Here is a 20,103-nt window from a genome sequence, read left to right on the forward strand (position 1 = left end):
GCTCTGCAGCAGCCAGACCGGGCAGCACTGAAGATCAAGCCAAGATCAGACCTGGCAGCACCCCAGGGCACAGCATCTACTTTGACATTTTCAGTACCCTGTGGATGCCTCCAGGAGCAAGCCACGGATGAGCTGCTGAAGGCACAACAGCCATACAGTACAATCTCCTTCCCAAGGTAGTTCAGACTCCCTGTAACGTTGCTGCTAACTCCCAGAAAATTCTGATTTCAACACAAAACTGAAGTCCTCTAATGTTACCTCTTCTAAAATCTTACCCTGTGCTCATGAATTAATGTTGTAAATCCAAGGGAATGAAAGGGTTACATGATCTGTGTGTTATACAGGTCTTAAGCTCTTCAAATGTCTGGTCAGCTGTTAAGAAGGGAGGTCTGACCTGAATTAGCTAAAAATTCCTACACCTTTTAGAAAGCTTTACCAGTAAACTCACCTATCGATCAGAGCACTGACCCTTTCAAGCTTGCACAAACCTGGAATTTCAATATTTTCTCCAGGTATCAAGAAGAAACTCCAAACCAAGACCAAGCCTTAACAATCCCAAATAATGTTCTTTTTAAATATGCTATTAAATCAATGCTATTAAAATACTGACAGCAAAGCACTTTCAGGTATCCTGTGGGCATCTCTAGCACCAGCCACTGCAGAAACAAATATGCCTGGAAAACAAAGTCAACTGAGGAGCTTTGGGGTGCCCAACTGCATGAGCTTATCCCTTAAGCCAAATTTTGTTCTGAGACTCTAAGATACACAAATTTAATGGGATTTACTTCATCCTCTAAATCTCAGGTTAATTTCATTTTGACAGCATTTCATTTTGACAATTTAAAACCCACGACAGACTGCTACGACAACCTTCAGATGAACTCGCTCTCAACTCACAAGCTGAGAGCAAGGAAACACAAAGCCCTGCAGGTCATAAACCTCTGCTCAGCCAACGACACCCAGCAAGACGCAGGTAGCTCAATTCAGGGCAATAATTGCCACCTCATGTTGGAGAAGGTGCAGCACACAACTCTCTCATTGGGTCAGACACAGAAACAGGCAGCCAACTGCAACAAGCAGGGCTTGTTCTCAGGGAAAACGTGGTGTTTCAAAAGCAAAACAGAGGCAACAGCTTCCGCTCACAGGCTGCGGTTAAAGCAGACGCGACTTGATTTTTAAACCCACACCTATATATAGTTACGGTAAGCGAAAATGTCTGTTGATACTTGTGTTATGCAAAAGTTGCTCTAATTATTAACTACAGCTCTACAGCCTACGGTGCCTTCTCCAAGGAACCTGAAGGAACATCTCCACCACCATTAACAGAAACACCAGTCTCGATCCCGAGGGGACCAGCTCTTTTCTGTCCGGGAGCAGGAGGCTGCCCCACAGCAGGAGTTGGAGCCCTGCACCCTGTGATGCTACAGGAAGGAGACATGAGCTTGCAGCAGGAATGTTCTGCTCCAGCTCCATCAGTCTCTGTCTCCACCTGCACCTGCAGCAGGAGAGGAAATAAGCACATCATCCCACTGCTACCACCAATCTTCTGGACTTTAATTAAGTGGAAAGAAAAAGGCTAAAACTCTACAGGGAAAAGCTGCCTGTTGGTTTGCCTCTTAAACCGAGTCATTCCTCCAGCACCAGCCTGTCCCCTCCAAATTGCTTTTATATCTTGCTGTACAAAATGTCTTTTTGTTCTCTGGGAGGTTGGAGGAACATCTCATAGGAACGATGACCGGATTTTGCAATATGTGGTTTTGAAGGTTAGTGTTAAATTTGACACTGTAGCTCCAAAGTAATTGTGACTAACCACTAAATCAGCATGTGTAATGGATTCCTCCGAACATTTATAGCTAGCAGTTCCATTATGCTCTAATCTGGAAAACATCTAAACGACTCTCCACAAAAATTAGAGTGGAACATAAATGTCTTGATAAAAACAAGATTCCAGAGATACTCCATTTAACTACAGTGACTTCTAAAACATAATGTCTAGTGCAATAACATCCATTAGAGTGCAGTCATTTGCTATTTGATTTTTAAACCCATGCTTCAAGACATCAATCTAGAGAGTGTCGAGGCTATGTGAAAGGTGAAACAATCAAGAACAAACCTCCAGGACAGTGTTGGGACCTGCAAGGAGGAGTGAGTGGTAAACAAAGAAGCTGAGGAGCACCAAGAGGCTGCCTGGCAGCTGTGGAGGGAAGCTACCTCTCCCTGCTGCCAAAGGGCAAGCTCAAAGTCACCTTGTGCTCCTGCATGCTCATCCCTACACATCATTTGAATCAAAACCCTTCAGTCCACAGTAAAACACCACACTGTAAGAAGTGTCTGTCCTTGTTCAGCTTCATCCTCTTCCTAAATCCGTAATTTCCAAACCCTGAAAGTCTGGGGATAAAATAGCTCCTGAGGGAGAAGCACCATGTTAGAGATCCTGGCTGTCCTCTCTTGTCTAGGAAATGATGCCAGAAGGTCTTTGTGCAATCAAAACCCACAATAAAAATAACAAAATTTGCTAAGATTACAAGAAGCAAAAGAGGGAAGCGTTACTGATTCATTCCATCTTCCTGGAAAAACCTGAACTGTGGTTAAGTGGAGGACAAGTTGAAATTTTCCATTAGTGGGGAAAAAAAAAAAAAAAAAAAAAGCTTGTTTAAAGAGAGAAGGGAAAAAATCCCTCAGGTTAGTGTTCAAGTACAGCAACAATAAATTTTATCACAAAATCTCTGCTAGGCAGATACTCACCCTGCTCCCAGCCCAAGGAGCAGTGGAGCTTGCAAAAAGGCTGCTCTTGTTTAACACAAAAACCGTGTAAAAAATAAAAGCCAGCATGAGAATTCCAATCTTCAAGCAGTGAGGGAACAGACATCTTTTTGACATTGCTCCCAGCAAATTGTCCTCCAGTCTCCTTGCCTGGGGGACACCCACAGAGGGGGAGCAGGCGGTAAGGGAGGAGCTGGCTGGGCTGTGTGTGCACCAGGGGATGCGACTGCTGTGGGTGACCCCAAAGAGCTCGACAGCACTCGCAGCCTGGAGTGATCTCAGCTTACTCTGGGCCAGCGACACCGGCGTCAGTCTAGACCAGGGACTTAAAAACACTTCACCACTACACTTTCCTGAGTTGTACTGTGCACTCCTGCACCACAACCAAGGATCAAAGCCAAGTGATGCAATAAGCGACTGCAGCACATCCCAGCCCTGGTACCTGCATTAAAGTGAAGGCTTTTGCTTTTGTCCTTAACAGAAAGGGATGTTTCATCTCAGCTGCTCAAGCAAGATGAAAAACAAACTGTAAAATGAAAGGATGTTGTCCACATGAGCTAAAAAGCCTGTGTTCTGCTCCCCACTTCCCCAAACATCCAAGATTGACTCCCACCAGCTAGCACACTGCAGATTTTAGGATCAGTTACACTAGCACAGGTCATGCCCTTGGGACACAATGTACTCTTCAGCATCTATAAATTCTACAATAACCTAAATCCAAAAGAAAGCACATCTCCCAAGTCCTGCAAGAGAGCCCAACACAAATTTCCACAAGTACTAAAAAGCAATGACATCTAGCAGCCCAGAACTGCAATTCCTGCCTTTATATCACATCCCAGATGCCTGCTTCCCTTTTCCATAGAAAATTAAGTTGGTCCTCTGCCACAACTGAAATGATAACTGCACTGTAAAAGATACAGCCCTAGGCAGGCAAGCCACCTGTAAATGCTCATGTCCCCAATGACTTCTACCTCACCCGTGTTAGGAGGGAGGAGGGGAGGTTTTCACCTCAAAGCTGTCCTCCAAAAGGAAACAGGTTCTAGGTAAGCTGAATATGCAGAGGTGAAAGTCACAGGAAAGCAGTCTGGTAACACCTGCTGCCAAAAAAGAGCAACTTGCTTCACAGACTTGTGTTAGCTTCTCTCAATGATCAAATTTCAGCCTGAGTATCCATCATCATGAGATGCCAGATGTCAGGTTTAACCAACCTAATCTCCATTATAAACAACTCCTACAAGTAACAGGGACTCCAGCATGTACTGAGACATACAAATATCCTTAAAAAGATCTTTTAATCACAAGAGTAAAGAGACCAGAATATCACTTATCTTGATAGACCATTATATAAGACATTAAATATTTTTACTGTAAGGGAAAAAATAAAATATGATACTGCACTTCATACCCATAACTCTTCCATGAATACATAACTTTATTGCAGGAAGCAATTCACCTTCATGACTTCAGGTGATACATGAAGAAAAGGAGAAGCAAAAATGTCCTGAGAATTCCAGAAAAATAACATAACATGATGGTAAAAGCAAAACCAACCCTTTAGACAAGAAACAAGAGAGCCTCAGATTCCGTAAAAAAAGCCTATAATTGCAGTTCCAAAGTACAGTTAATTTGCAACATTTAATAAACAAGTTGCCATCAGCCTTAAACCTCAATTTCCAGACTCAGCTGTACCTGGGAGAGCAGCAGGACGGGCTGAGCACACAATCAAATCCCCCAGAACGACTGCTGAGCCACCGCGGCCGAGCCAGAGAATCTGCTTATATATTTTACAAATAACCGGATCCTTCCCTAATCCAGGCTCTGAGAAATTTTTATCTCACCATGAGCTCAGCTATTCTTAAGTCCTTTCTGTGTTTTTTTTTCTCTGTGCTGCCTGATACACTGACCAATTTTATGAAAGGGATTGGCTGACAGGAGGTCCGGATTCAGGTCAAACGAAGCCGGCCTTTTCGGTGTGCTCTTCCAGATGCTGGTGGAAAAGAGGCCTAAAACTCCCCTTTTCCCTTACACCCTCAAATCAAACCTGCCCAGGAAAGGCATCTCTTCCTGCAGAGGCCTAGTGGTTACACAAAGTCTGAAAAAGCTGCTACTTCTGGTCCTTCAGGTCCTAATCCAAAACTGATATACCAGCCAGGATGGACATCATCACGTGGACACATCAACTTATCCAAGTTGCTCCCTAGGTCTTTGGGTCCTGCAGCAGGGAATCTCAACTTTCACTTGTCTCAGCAAGTCTCTAGACCCTGCACTCTCCACTTATCTTGGTGCACACACAGCTACAGCACCGGCCAGTTCCAACTCGTAAGAAAAGGAGAATTACAGCAGGACAAAGCTGGCATCCCAAACAAGAGCAAAGACATGGAATCTCAACTCTGCAGAGCACAAAATTTGTATGTCCCAGGGTAACAAAAGGTGCTCACGCCATTACTGACCCCTATTCTGCAAAGCACTGAGCAATACATTTAAACACTTTAAGTCTATGCTTAAGCAATATATTTAAGTACTTTTGTTCACACAACAGAGTTCTGGCTTGACAAGACAGTTTGTGTGCCTCTTAAACCTAGTGATGCACAACCTCCTTCTGATCCCTTCTCCAAAAATACCAGCACTGTTCCGTTACATGCCTTCAGTTAAAGGTCCTAATAAATAAATTTAAAAATACTTAGGGTACATTTTTTCAAAAGCTGTATTGTACCAAACCCCAGGTCCAACGCACTCAGCCATGGTTGCAAACAAGGATAGTTACTCACACACTTTCGTCCTTGCAAGCAACAAAAGAACTTAGTAATTCCAAAACACAGGGCAGTGCCCACACGTTTCCTGTGCAACATTTTCTGTTGCCTGTATTTCTAGAAAAACTGCAATTTCTTCTTGCATATGGTAGCATGTTAAATACGCCACAAAACACTGGGTGATAAAGCAGCTTCCAGAACTGTTCCCCAGTCAAAACTCATCCCTAGCCATTGCCCTCTTGTTCCACTGTTCTGCATCACTGCTAGCAGGCTGCAATCTCCAAACTCCAGCAGGTATTATCAGCACTACCCCATAAATCTAACTCAGTGAGGAGGTTGTCTCTATCCATAAAATTCTGAGAGTGCTCATATTCCAACCCAGAATACTGCTGACATCCAAAATGCAACTAGCAGCATGGAAAGTGAGCCAGTAGAAGGCTGGCTCATCTCAGGAGAAGTAACTGCAGGTGCAACTACTCTTTTCATTTGTTTTCTTTCTCTCCTCTGGAAATGGGATGAAAAAAGGCATTTATAACCCTACTTTGCAAAATGCATTAGTTATGTTCAAGAATACGGGCTCACCTGGGGTCTATCTGACCTGTTTCAGAAACAGGAGTGGTTTAAATGGCTATACAGGATAGTTTTACAAACAAATAGTGTTTAAGAGATATAAGGAACTGAAGCTTCTCTTAGGTCTCTGCTACCACTGTGCCTTCTGATGCTCTTGTCCCCTCCACATTGAGCAGCTGCAGCCTTAACAGGCACCCACTGCAACCAGACAAAGCAATAGCTTAAAGCACAGCAGCAGTGTTTCATTCCTACTGACTTTGGTCAGGACATCTGGTTTCAGATACCCAAAGTCTCCTAGTCAGGAGGGCAGGTCCCAGCTTTTCTCACTACACCCTTCTATGAGCCAGAGCACCAGGCTCACAGACACACCTTTAGGGCTTGCTTAGACCATGCTTTATGACAACTGTACCAGGCTTTGGATCTTCCCAAGTTGTTCCTTCCAAAGGGTAAGGTCATACACTGCTTTGGATGTGAAAAAGGGTGAACATCAGATCATGCAACAGTTCTGGCCTGGAAGCACCAAGCAGTGTGATCACACACCAGTAGCTACATGGTTTGAAAGCTTTCCTCTTCCCTTCCCAGGAAGGGAACAAACACCACAGCCCCCACAGGACACCAGCATGTGGCAGTGTACATGGCAGGCTGGAGTCACCAGTCAGTACAGCACATTGGGTTGATATTTAAACACTACAGCTTCCCAAAATTCAAACTAAACACTTAGAAATATTTCCAGTGTCTCTACTTAGGACTAGTCACACACAGGCAGCAGAGCTACTACATGCAGTCAGGCCAGGAAATCCAACATCCTTTATGCTACATACACATGGAAAGACATCCTCATGCAAAGAGCTGAATTACATAGACAAGGCAGTGGCTGAGATGAGATGACAGGCATGGTGATGCTCATCCCAAGTGTAAAGTCCTGGCTTCTCAAATCCCACTTGCATGTTTATCTACCACTTTTCTCTCACACAGATCAGAGTCAAGCATACAGACCCCAGCAGCAGCCTGCCACCTGAAAGACAAAAAACTGACCTTTATAGTTGGATTTATTTGAAAGCAAAAACTCTACTCCACATTTTATTGACCTAAAGATTTAAAGTTATTGGAAATCACCAAAATAAAAAAAACAACGTACAGAAGTTTCAGCTAAAGATGAACAGTTAGAAAAAGAGAAAATGTAATGGGGAGACCATGCCAGCACAGGCTTTTTCTCTTAATTAAAGACTGACATGCAGCATGCAAAAATTAAAGGAGTTAAAGATTAATTTATGCCATTTATGTTTTTGCAAGTCACTCAGCTATCATCAGGCAGGCGCATCCTGTTGTGTCTGACATTTCCTCAAGCGCTTTTGTCTTCTCCCTTCCCCGTGCTACCACTGTACTGATTAGATCCAACTTCCCCACAGAAACACAAAAATCTCTGTGAAAGGCAGAAGCCATGCAGACATCTTCCTCACTTTCTATAGTTGGTGGAATCAGTTCCAGGAGGAACAAAACCCACCACTCTCGTTGCACAGACAGATGCCTCCTCCCACCTCCAGCCCCAGTTAAATCCTACATGGGGAGGACAACCCCCACAGCATCCTCACTATCAAGAGGAGTTAACTGCTGGCAAAAAATAGGAGAAAGTTAGTACCTGGCAAGATTTGCTCAAGCAGGATACAAGCACATTTCCGATAACTTCCTCTGGACCCGCAACAAAAAAAAACTTGCAACCTCAGAACGGCTTGGGATCGCTCCAGGGAATAACTTTCCCACAGGCAAAAGGAAATGCTCTCTCCTCAGTTACCCTGAAAAAGCAACTTTCAAAAGCAGCTTCTCCGGCTCTGACCAAGGAAACATTGTTTTTCTTAACAGCGGGGTTAAAACTGTTGCTTTACTCTGAACCCAAGGAAGGCTGGAGAAAATAATCAGTGGCAGACTGTGCTTTAGTCACTTGATTTGGGAATTTGCTGAAGGATCTCCACAGTTCAAAGAGCAGTCTGAATGAGCAGATTCCCACTGCTGGGAGCCTTGCAATGTTTTAACTTAGCCAATACAAAATGGAGTAAAGGCAGAATTGATCTTCCAGCTACTTGGACCTCTAAGAGCATCAAAACTTCATAGTCCTTTTGATTATGGGAAATTAGGAGCACTTGCTACAAGTATCTCATGAAAGGCATACTCTTCTTCATGCCTTTATGGAGATGTGCAAAATCATTTATGCTGCAAGATTATCTCCCTCGTAGCTGCATATATTTAGTTACATCAAAAGTTTGGCTCCCTCAGAGTTGGATAAGCAGCTGCAAACCAAGAAGTAACATGATTTGAGTCTCAACCCTAATGGATCTTATGACTTATAGGCCTCTAAAGACTAATGATTTTCTTCAAGACTAAATAAATGGAGATTTCACTCAAAGCTGTATATAATAGCTTAAATGGATTCTGTCTTTAAAAGCATGAACAGCTGAGAAGGATGGCTAAAAATCAGAGAAAAAGAAAATAGGCTGGTCCTAATTGCTACTCGTTCAAAAACATTATCTTGTTACACGCATATATACACTATCCACCCAGAGATATGGGAGTGGATGCAAAAGGCTACAGTGAGTTAAGTGTTTACCACTAGACTTTCTATTTCAACAACAACGGCCCCACTGATGTTAAACAGAGGTCCCACCCAATGAAAACGTACTGAACGAGTTATACATTCGCTGTTTACATCAACACTATGAACTTGAACACAAAAGAATAGATTGCTTTGGCTTTTTAGTCTCACATTAGCAAATGCAATTATCTTTCATTAATTTTACAGAGTGTTCACAGTGGAAATTAAATCATTTCTTCACGTCTAAGAAAAACTTTACTGTTTTAATTATTCATAAATACCAAAGTCTCCTACTTATTACTCATCACAAATGTGATTTGTTTCAATAACGCCTGAATAATTTGGTGCTACCCTATTAGTCCCAGAACACAATGTACAATTGCCAGCATCAGCAAGTAAATCATACACAATAATCCATGCTTGCTCTTCAGTGCCAGCTGCCAAGGAAGAAGAGGAGGAGGAAGGCAGGAATGACACTTCCTCCCCACCCCAGTCACTGTGCTGCCTTCATCCTCCCACAGAAAAACACTATCCCACATCTCCTGTCCTGGTCGGCTTTGCTTCCATCGAAGATGCTGCAAACTCAGGCACTGCTCGGGCAAGCATTCCATCCCCAAACTGGGAACTAGCAACCAGGCTCCCAAGGGAGAAAGGCAGTGGCTGGGGATGCTCCATCGCTTCGCTTCCCTGCAGATTTACATCCAGGCAGGCAGCTGTCCAGCAATGGGAATTAACTGATTGAGAAGGGAAAGGGAAATTAATCCTCACAAGTATGTAAGGAGCCTACATGGGTAATTCCAGAAAAGGCTGAGTCTTGGCCACAGTAATCCCTGCAGAGCGAAACAAAGCCCAGGCGCCATTTCTGCAGCAAAGTGGTTAAATAAGGAATTACCCAGAGTTTTGTGTCCTGGCTGCTGACTGCTTGGCAGATTGAGTCTTATGAGAGGGGAAGAGAGGGCTGGAAAGTTACTACAGCTGAATCTGCTGTAGTTACAGATTTTTGTACTGTTTCTTCTGTCATTTAAAAAAAAAAACCAAACTGACCTTATCACAAAAATCTCTTCAAGTTGCACAAAAGTACAAATACATACACATATTTTTCCATAGTAAAGTCAAGAAAACATCAGTACCTTTGACACAATTCTCTCCTCCTTACACTAAACCAGTGCTCACAGGGGCAAACAGTCCCTGCCAGGTCCCAGGTGGGTTCCATCCAGCCCAGCAGTCCTGCCCTTGGCACAGCTCCCAGAGACATCCTGAAACCTGCCAAAACCCATGTCTTCTCAAAAAGATCCATTCCCACTTCCCATTTTCAGCCACATATTAATTATTTTTGCTTTCTGGCAAGTTACGTGAGCTAATTTTGGGCTGATGCTGTACAGAAATGCTGCCTTTATTATTATGGTTGTGGAGAAAGTAAATTAATGCAAAGGATTGCACACAGAGGCCTAATCCATTTGAGGTAAATCAATGCATTGCACATTTAAATTGCTCTGCTTTCCTTCAGAAAAGTACATTCAAGTGATTCATTAGGCACTGAACTGTTCACAGAAACAGACCAATTCTCTTAGGCATGCCAGTGCATCTCTGCTAGTTAAATTTAAAAAGCAATCAAATCTACTAATAAGTCCTTTTTGCCGACATTTACATCAGTAGAGAACATGATTCCTGACAATTCAGATTAAATAAATGAGGCACAAATTAATCTCAGTTAATATGCCTCAGAACCGACCCTCAACTTGTTAAACTTAAAAATCTGTCTTTTAATAAAAATAACTTATTGGTGATACCTGACTTCCAAGTGTCTTTGATAACCTTTACTAAAGGTTATAAAGTTATCAAGAGGGATCACAAAGCACAATCTGTGTCTATCTTAATACAGTCAAAGCATGTATTTACAGTTTAGTTTAAATATTTACAAATGCCAAAAGAAAAGTTAGCAGAAAGGTACCTTTTCAATAAAAAGTAATTGTGTCTTAGTATAACAGCACCATGCCACAGTGTTCAAATTCCCACTCTCTCCTTTAGGGAGGACCAACTCAGATAACATACGGAATAAACAATTCAAGGAATAATGCCTGTGCCTCATATCTTGCTCTGCTGCAACCACTGGGATTTATTTTTGCAACAATTAATGACTTCTCTCTACCCACAAAAAAAAATTTAAGGTAAAAGGCAGTAGGAAACATATACTTTTAAATAACTAAAAGTCAATTTGCACTTTATTAAAGATTTAGAGGAGAGTTGAAGAAACCTAATATGGAAAATGATTTTTTAATCCCTTTAAGAAGTCCACCACTTTATCTGCAAAACCAGCAATACCAATTTAGAGAGCTTCACAAGTGCTATAGTCCAAACTTAAAAAAATCCATGAACTTAAGTTTATAACCAAACCTTTCAAGGTCAGGCCCTGTAATGGGATTAGGTCAAGGAAACACTTGTACTTATGAAAATAATCCCCTGCCCTTCCCCTCAAAGCCCCTTTATCACTCTGGAGGCTGGTCCACTGCTACCAGAGCCCCAAAACCAGAGCCAGCTTTCATCCCACCAGGTGCCAGAAGGGGAATTTCAGCTGCTGCAGGTGCACATTTGTGGGTGGTGAGGCAATATTCACTGCACATCTCATCCTGCAGCCGCAGCAGCCACCACACCAAAACGAGCAGGGTCATTAGGAAATCTCGCTGATAAATGAAGCAGCTCAGAGTCGCTCAGGCCTGGCGGCATCTCTGCAAACGCTCCGGTTTGGGGTTTTTGGGGTTTTTTTTTTTTGGTTTTATAATTGTTGCAGAGTTTCTCTCCAGGAGTTTCAGTGATGCATATTTGAAGGGCAGGCAGGCAGGCACCCTCTTGGTGCTCTGGCCAGGACCCAAATTACAGCAGGCCACCCCATCTGCTCACTCACAGCCTCCAGCTCAGCCAGGCTGGTTCCCTTTCTCCCCAAGCAGTTCCCCCCCAGCCAGGTTTCACCCCGCAAAGTGGGGGGACTCCATTCTTGGAAATGGTGTCTGCTCCACCAGCTCCAGAGGTTTTAAATTGTCCACCTCTTGCCAAAGCTTACATTATCCACCCCAAGTGTTGGGGCACTCTACAGCACCTTTCCTGCCTACAAGGGGTTTAGTGATTATTCATGGGGCTTAACTATTCCCCAAATTCCACCACTACAGGTGAAACAATGGAGCTCATCCGCTTGCACAGCTATATATCACCTTTGCAATAAGGAGAAGCACACTCAACAGCTGCTAAGAGCCAAACTCCACAAGTGATTTTTCTCTCCCTGGCAGCGTTATGTGACAGCTTTCCCTCTGCGCACCAAAGCAGCTTACTGGGAAAATCCAGGCACAGGTCCCAGCCTGCTCCAGGATGATCCACACTCACTCCAGGGATGGTGGCAGGACTTGCTGCAGCAAATCTGCCTTCTTCCTGGGGCTCTGGCTGGTGAGGAGTCAGGCACACTGGGGTGGATGTGGTGGGTTGACCTCAGCTGGACACTGGGTGCCCACCAAGCCGCTCTATCGCCCCCCTCCTCAGCAGGACACAGCAGGGAGAAAATTGACCCCATCGTGGGTCAAGGTAAAGGCAGTTTAAGAAAGCAAAAGCACAGGCCACTCATAGAAATGAAGGAAAACTAAAGATTCATTCTCTCTACCAGCAGATGATGTCCAGCCACTTCCTGGGAAGCAGTGCTTCAGGACACCTAATGGTTACTCCAGAACACAAACATCTTAACAACAAATGCCCCGCTCATCCTGCTTTCTCTTAGCTTTTACTGCTGAGCAGACATCCTATGGCCTGGAATATCCCTTTGGTCACTTGAGGTCAGCTCTCCTGGCTATGTCCCCTCCCAAGATCTTGCCTGCCCCCAACCAACTGGTCAGGGGGGAATGCTGGAGAGAGTCTTGGAGCTATGGGAGCCCTGCTCAGCAGTAGCCAAAACACTGGTGTGTTATCAACACCTTTCTAGCTACCAACATACAGCACTGCAAGGGCTGCTGTGGGGAAAACTGACCCCATCTCAGTCAGACCCAGTACCACAAACCTCAGAGTAGATGAGATTTGCAGACACAAATCCCACCACACTTCCAAGAGCTTGAGGATTAATCTGCTCAGTCAACAGAGACACACACAGTAAACACTTCCAGTTTGCTGGGAAATGTTTTAATGCACCTTCTTTTAGGTTTTTATAAGACTCAACTTGGAAGTGTTTAACTAACATGCAGGGACAAGACAAGAATGCCCATGTATCGCCAGCAGCTTCTGCCCTACATCACAACAACCTAGTGCCAGCATCAGGCCTCCCAAAAGCCAGCAGGCACCATCCCTGGTCCTGGTCCAACAGGCTTGTACCAGCAGCATGAAGTTTCTCCTAATCTCAGACTTTCTGGCTCCAGAGGAAGTTCTGCAAGCTTGTTCTCCTCTCAACAGAGAGCATCTCTTTCCTCTAATGCTAGCCAGGAGGAACAGGAACACCAAATACAGCGTCACCTTTACCCATAAGCACTTCTCACCCAACGAGGCTACGAAGTCATGACACCCCTTAAGAATGTCAGTATCTGTATTTACTCCCATGTCTCGTTACATTTTCCTGTCTAACGTCAAGGCCTTTTGTTTCTTGCAATGGTGCCACTGGATTTACTGCTATAGACAACTTCAGTAGATACTTCCCATAATAATTAGCCAGAGCTGAGAGAAATCTCAGTTCTGTGATGCTCTAATGCACAGTTACTTTGGATGCTGCCTCCGTTCACTGTGCCAAAAGCTTTGAGTCTTCCACAATCAATCAAGTGACCCAAGTCAGTCACTCACGACTAGAAAAAGGCACATTTCTCCTTTCTCACCACTGATGCCAAGAAGCTGAGACAATCCCCTCCTTTCTGCCACCACCATCAGCCCATTCCATCAACCTCTCAAGCAGCAAATCCAAAACACTGAAAGCATCAACTGTGCCTGCACCTTCCCCCTTCCCTCTCCTGCAATTTCTGGATGCCACAGTGGTGAGCAGGGCTGGTGGAACAGGAGACAAGCAGGAACTGGGGCACACAGAATATGCACCTTGATGGGACCAACCAAAAATCCCTCTCCTCACCCAGAGAACCATGTTCCTCTAGGGGAATGAAGAGCCAAAGGAGGCAAGGGAGCTCTATTTATCTGCTTACTACTTATTGAGGATCACAGACCACCACTACAAAAGAAAGTTAGTTTTTGGAACCTATATGCTCACAGACAGGAAAGCACCATTGTGTTAAATTCAGAACAAAACATATCACAACAGCCACCCTGAGTATTTCTACTGCTTCAAGAATTTGCCCTCCAAACCTGCAACTCCCAAAGAAAACAGAGGCAGACTGCTGATGGAATTAAGAGCAGAGACTGGAAGATGACTGCTGCCGGCAGCAAGGTTCTCCATGGGCACACCCTCCAGGCTGATCCCAGCAGATCCCACCACAGCAATGCTCTGTACCTGGTGCTGAGCATTACAAGGTCCAGGACGGGGTTTTCTTCAGACTAACAAAGACTCCATTTTTAAACAAAAGGCCATTAAAAAACAGCCCAGGTAACCAGCAATCTGACAAATAGATTCTTCATGCCTGAAAAGACAAACATCTGTGCAAAGTAATCACACGGAGATGCAAGCTAAAAAGTTTTCCAGTCTCATTTGGCTATTCCCAAACAAGCTACACAGCCCCAAGACAGTAACTAGAGACTGCATTACGCAGATGCCAAGCAGTTCAAATCACTCTTATAAAAGGTCTCACTTTTTAACCATCTTAACTATAAATGCAGGAATTCCCACCCTTGTCAAGTCAAGCTTCACTTGAGGAAGTCATCCTCTGATCCTGACCAAATCCTGCTCCCTGTCCTGACAGTGCTCCCCAAATGGGCCTTGTACTCCTCCAAGTTGCTCACCCTTCCTGCAGAATTTGCACACCAGGGCTGTGACATTCCTTCCCTTCCCACCAGCACCTATGACCCAGGATGGTCAGGTCTCCCCACCGAAAAAACCTCAGGACAGGAATAGCCAGGCTGGCCTCGCTCCGAGCCAGAAAGGCTCCCCTGCTCAGACACCCTCATCCCACATCTACTGCTGCTCTGAAAGCAGCTTTTATCTGCCCAGAAAGGGCTTATATTTGTGTCTGTTACTGGCACTAGGAAGAAGTACCAATTAACTAGTTGTCAGCTGAATGCTGCTAAATCAAGAACACAAAATAAAATTAAAGACAACGTATTAAAATGGGCAGGAAGACTTGAAAGGACTGTTGTTCATTTAAGAACTTCTCTTCAACATTTAGAAGTTGCAGTCCAAATAATTGCTTGTCAAGACAATTTTTTTTGGAGAATAACTGGAGCTATTCAGCAAGCTGTGTAATTAGGTTATTAAAAATATAATACCACCTTGAAGCCTTTCAGAAAGTAGACCCCTACCTAACACAAAATCATCACAGCTCCATTTTCCTCCCTCTCTCCTGGCTTCTATCCCAAGTCACAAGTCCTAGGGACCTCTAAGAAGCTGGCTGTGACAACATACATTGTTTGCTGGACAAGGAATCATCACTCAACTCCTGAGCAGGTACGTGCCCTGCTTCCATTTCAACTCAGAAAAGCATGTTTGGTATCCAACAGGAGAAAAGCCATACAAAGCCAAAACCTACAGAGAAAAACCCAGCTTTCCAAGCCTGGCATTCCCTTTTGCCTCAGGTGGTGAGTTCAGCACAAGGAGTCTCCCATTTTTCCAGAGGGCACAGCTAAGCCCAAGCACAGAGAGTCCTGTCTCTGGGGAAGGAAGGGAATCCCTGCCCCACAGCTATAGCTCTGCAGGCCAGGCCCATCTCTGGGGGAAGAGAAACACAGATCACTGGAAACTGTACAGAAAAACAGAGCACATGTTTTGCAATTTCCATTTCTGCTGACAAACAACATATTTACAGGACAGGTAAAATAAACTACATAGCCTGGTAAGGCTGAGCAGCCTGAAACAAGGAAGCTAATAGGCCCAGAGGAAAGGAATTGGTTCCTGATGTCACAAAAATGAGACAATTAAAATTAAAAGCAGTAAGGAAGACAAAAGAGCAGGAATCACAATAGTCAAGTCTGATAAAGAGCTGCTCCTTGGGTACAGGACGATAATGACGCTAAACATTTTTCTACTAGATGGCAGTGTAGTGTCACACTATATAAAAGGAATTCTAGAAAGAAATTGCTTTGTATTTCAAGTAAATCTGTGCTTAGACTTGACTTCAGAGAGCATGATATATAACAGCAGCCTCTTTGTAAGGGGACCTGCCATTAGTCTCACAGTGCAATAGGAGTGATACTCTAGTTTCTAATTTCCCAGTGAAAGAACATGAAAAGACACTAAAACCCTGAGCAGTTCTGCTACACGGTACAGCTGCGTGCACAGCCACGGATAAGCTACTGAGGCTGTTACAACTGAAGGCAGGCTGTGATCAAACAGCTCCGGGAATGGAGGAAGCAGCTTCTTCGGGGGAAGAAGCCAGCTGGGCTTTTGAAAGTAGGGGCAGCATTTAGGTAATCCCCTGGCTATGGTCAGGGGAGGTTGGCAACTTTGGCAACAAAGAAAGGTGCAAGGATGAAGAGAGCAGTGCCACTAAAATTCAAAATGCAAACACAAAATAATCAAGGTTAGGGCTGAAGGACAATGCAAATATTTGCAGGTAACAGCCATAACAGTAACCTTTACTTCGCAAAGCCGCCATTCTCATAAGCCAAACTTCAGATGCAAGAAGATACTGTGGCTTACCAACACTCCCAAAACCAACACTAATTCCTGGCGTACGCAGGAGCTTACAGGAGCTCAGTACAGCCAGGTGATCTGCCAGAGATGGAAAAGCTCCGAGGGAAGCTCGCAGGCATCCGGAGCACCCTCGCCCCTGCAAGAACCGCTCCGGGGGTCCCCGAGCCGTGGGGCTGCCAGACCTGTTCCTTTGTCACTGCGTTCGTACCCCCCGGGCTGTCCCCACCACCGCGACAGCCAGCGGGACATCCCTTACATCACCGCACTGGCGGCGGCGCGGGGCAGGTTTCGTCCGCTCTGCAGAGCTCGGGGTTCGCTGCGCCCGCCGCGGTGGCCCCGGGCCGGTGCGGCTCCCGGAGCCCTCGCTGCACCCCTGCCGTGCATCCCGCTCCGTGCCGGGGTGCTCGGGACCCACCGCGCTACCCCCTCCCTCGTCCCGCCGCCGCAGCATCCCCGCCACGGCTGCGCCCCGCAGCTCTATCGCCCGTCCCGAGGAGGGACCGGAGTGCGCGGGGAGCCCACCGGGGCACGGCCTCACCTGGAGGGCCGGAGCCGCACCTCCTTCTTGCTGTCCACCACGGAGGGCACGCAGTTGGTGAGCTCGGTCCAGTCGGCGTGCAGCCCGCAGCTCCAGCCGGTGGAGAAGCGGGAGAAGAGCCAGGTCTCCCGCTTGCCGGGCCGGTGGCAGGTGCACTTCTTCTGCCCGGCGCGGCACTCGCAGGGCTGCTCCAGCTGGATGTTGCGGACCAGGTGCCGCCCGAAGGTGGTTCCGCCCGTCTTCTGGATGTGCAGGAACACGATCAGGTCGTCCCCCTTGATGTTGAAGTCCACCCGCCGCAGCAAGTCGTCGGCGGAGAAATTGAAGCGGGGAACGAAACGCGCCGGCGTCTCGTCCTCCGCCCGGTACGGGTCGGCGGCGGCGGCGGGGCTCAGGGCGCGGAGCCGCAGGAGCTGGCACTCGGTGCCCGGGCAGACGTACTGCAGCACAATCACGGCGAAGAGGAAGAGCATCACCAGCGCCAGCAGCACCTTGTGGGACCGGTCCTCCATCGTCGCCGGGAGCGCCGCGCATCGCCGCCGCCGCCCCGCTCAGAGCCGCAGCCGCCGCCGCCGCCCCCGCGGGGGGACCCGCGCGGCCGCCATCGCCCGCCGCTGCCCACGGCCCTTCCCGGCAGCCCCCGCGCCGCGCCCGCCGCGCGCCTCCGCCCGCCCCGCCGGCACCGCCCCCCGCCGGCACCGCCCCGGCGCGGCCCGGGAATGGGAACGGGAACGGCACTGGGAACGGGACCGGCACTGCACTGGGACCGCCCCCAGCGCGGCTGCTGGGCATCGGAACTGGGACTGGGAATGGGACTGGGACCGGCACCGGCACTGCACGGGACTATGACCAGGACCAGCACCGGGACTGGGACCGGCACCTCTCCCCACGCACGGACCGGGACTGGCACTGCACTGGGACTGCTCCCACCGCGGCCGCTCGGCGCCGCACCGGGATGGGGACAGGGACAGGGACTAGGGAATGGCACCGCACCGGCACTGCGCTCCACGCACGGACCGGCACTAGGACCGGCACTGCGCCGAGACCGGCACCTCACTGGAGCCGGCACCGCACCGGGACCCGCACTGGTACCGGTACCGCGCTCCACGCACGGACGGGGACCGGCGCTCCCAGGAGCAGCCGCCGGGCACAGCGAGCTCCGAGCGTGCCCGGCACCGGGGCGCACCGGGGCCTCCGTCCTCCTGCCCCGCGCCGGACCGGCAGTGGCACGTCTGCGGTGCCATCGTCCAGCCCATCCATCACACACACCCCCATCGCTGGACCCGCTGGTGCTTTCTCTCCATAACTCACACCGACACCCCGCGTTTCGATGGGGGAGTGTGGTGTGAGTGCATCGGCTGTTTTTCTTGACGCCCCGAGTGGTTTCGATCTATTTCAGGTAGCAAATACCTGCGCTATCTCTGTCAACATATTTCGAAACCCCTCTGTGCAAAGAGAGTGTTCTGTAAATAAAACAATAACAACAAGGGCTCTGTGGATTTACCTCTGATTAAAGTCCTTTGTATATTTATATGCAAATGATGTTTAGCCCTCCAGCTGCTGGCGGCTGTTCAATGAGGCCTGTGGGTGGGAGCACACGGGCGCTCACCCCGTCTGTGCGGGGATAGCGGCTGCAAAGCTGTTCACCCCGTGTCATTCCACAGGCACGGACACCCCCCCGCCACGTGCCAGCACCGGGCAGGGCTGGGGAGCACAGCACAGCCAGTGAGCCTGAGGCTTCGCTTTCCCTCTTGGTGCGACTGATGCTGTGGCAGTTAATGTCTGTGAGAGCCGCACTCGTCTAAGAAAAAGCAAATAAAAAACGCGAGACTTTTGGCTAAAGGGAGTTTTTACCCCAATCCCCAGTGTCCTGTCCTTCCAAGGAAAAGCAGCCAGGGCAGGATCACGGGTTTGGCCAACCCCAGTTTAACTGATGTGCTCCAATATTTATTTAACTGATGGACTCAGCTGCAGATGTTACAGAGGCACTGCATCTCACTAACCCCTGATCTCAGGTAGGGGTGGAAATGAATGAGCTTTTCCTTCCCCTCCCTGTTGCAGCACCTCAGCTTTCATTCCCCTGCCACCTGTGACGCTTCTGTTTCTCTGCCTGGCCAATCAGCCAAGAGCTGAATTTTCTAATATGCACAGCAGGCAGCAAACCAAATAATTTGTAAACACTCTCTCAGACCTTTATTCATCATAAAAAGAAAAAAAAATGGCCTATCTCGTTTCTCCTCCTCTCACAGCAATTCTCTTTAAATAATTTCAGCAGGTACATATAGTGTTAGGAGGGGATGTGTTTATGGTTTTCATCCTTGATCAAGCTATCCTGTCTTTCCTATTTTTTCCAGTTGTCTTTAATATTTTGAAAACATTTACACTCACAATAATAGGCAATTTTATCACAAGGATTCTAGGCATGAGAACTATTGAGTTAATTTGCCTCTGTTTGTATCTCCAAAATTAATGGATTGCACCATTTAATGAAAACACTGTGCTCTGAAATTCAAGCCTTAAAATTATAAAGACATGTCTGTGCTTTATATCCATCACTCTCTCACAGTGGTTTATATAAAAAAAATATATTTGGCTCCAGTTTTATTTATTTTACATTATGAAATAACAAAGATGTGTTCTGGGTTAAAACTGATCCTGAATGCAAATACGTGAGAATTAAATGGAGAGAATAACAATGGCCTAATGTCTATGCTAAATTAATATATACTATAAAAGATATGATGCATACTGGGTTGGTGTTCCCAGCAGAGCCATTATTTTGGAATGGGCTAAACAAACAATGATCATCCTTTCACTGATGAGTGATGGTCTCCAGTCTGCTGCCTTCTCACTCACGGTATGTAAATGATGTTCCCGAGCTTTGATCCAGGGACACAAACCATTTGCTTAGGTACTAAAGAACTGAAAATCGCCCTGAATTAGATAAAAGTAGGACAGAGCAGAGCTGTTAAGGTTTCTCAGCACGGCTGGCAGGGCAGGTGGTTTAAGTTAAGAGGTTAAGCAAAACACTGAGTGCCTAGTAACATCAGTGGAAAAAAATCTCCACCTCCTTCTCGGCGCAGAGCCCACACATATGGTCCCTATTCCTGCTCCCCACACGTGACCCTTCTCCTCTGCTGGTGCA

At 46.7% G+C, this 20,103-nt stretch overlaps 1 protein-coding gene across 1 annotated transcript in view; it reads right to left on the bottom strand.

Annotated features, from left to right (window-relative positions):
- HS6ST2 (heparan sulfate 6-O-sulfotransferase 2) overlaps positions 1–17,563 on the bottom strand; it is a 127,563-nt gene extending 110,000 nt beyond the window's left edge. Inside the window, exon 1 of the mRNA XM_064670006.1 lies at positions 16,959–17,563. Coding sequence (XP_064526076.1) covers positions 16,959–17,470 — 512 coding nt within the window. The 5' untranslated portion in view covers positions 17,471–17,563. The remainder of the gene's footprint in view (positions 1–16,958) is intronic.
- Positions 17,564–20,103: the final 2,540 nt, after the last annotated feature.

The sequence above is a fragment of the Pseudopipra pipra genome, chromosome 13 (genome assembly GCF_036250125.1).
Source record: "Pseudopipra pipra isolate bDixPip1 chromosome 13, bDixPip1.hap1, whole genome shotgun sequence".
Classification (NCBI taxonomy): Eukaryota; Metazoa; Chordata; class Aves; order Passeriformes; family Pipridae; genus Pseudopipra; species Pseudopipra pipra.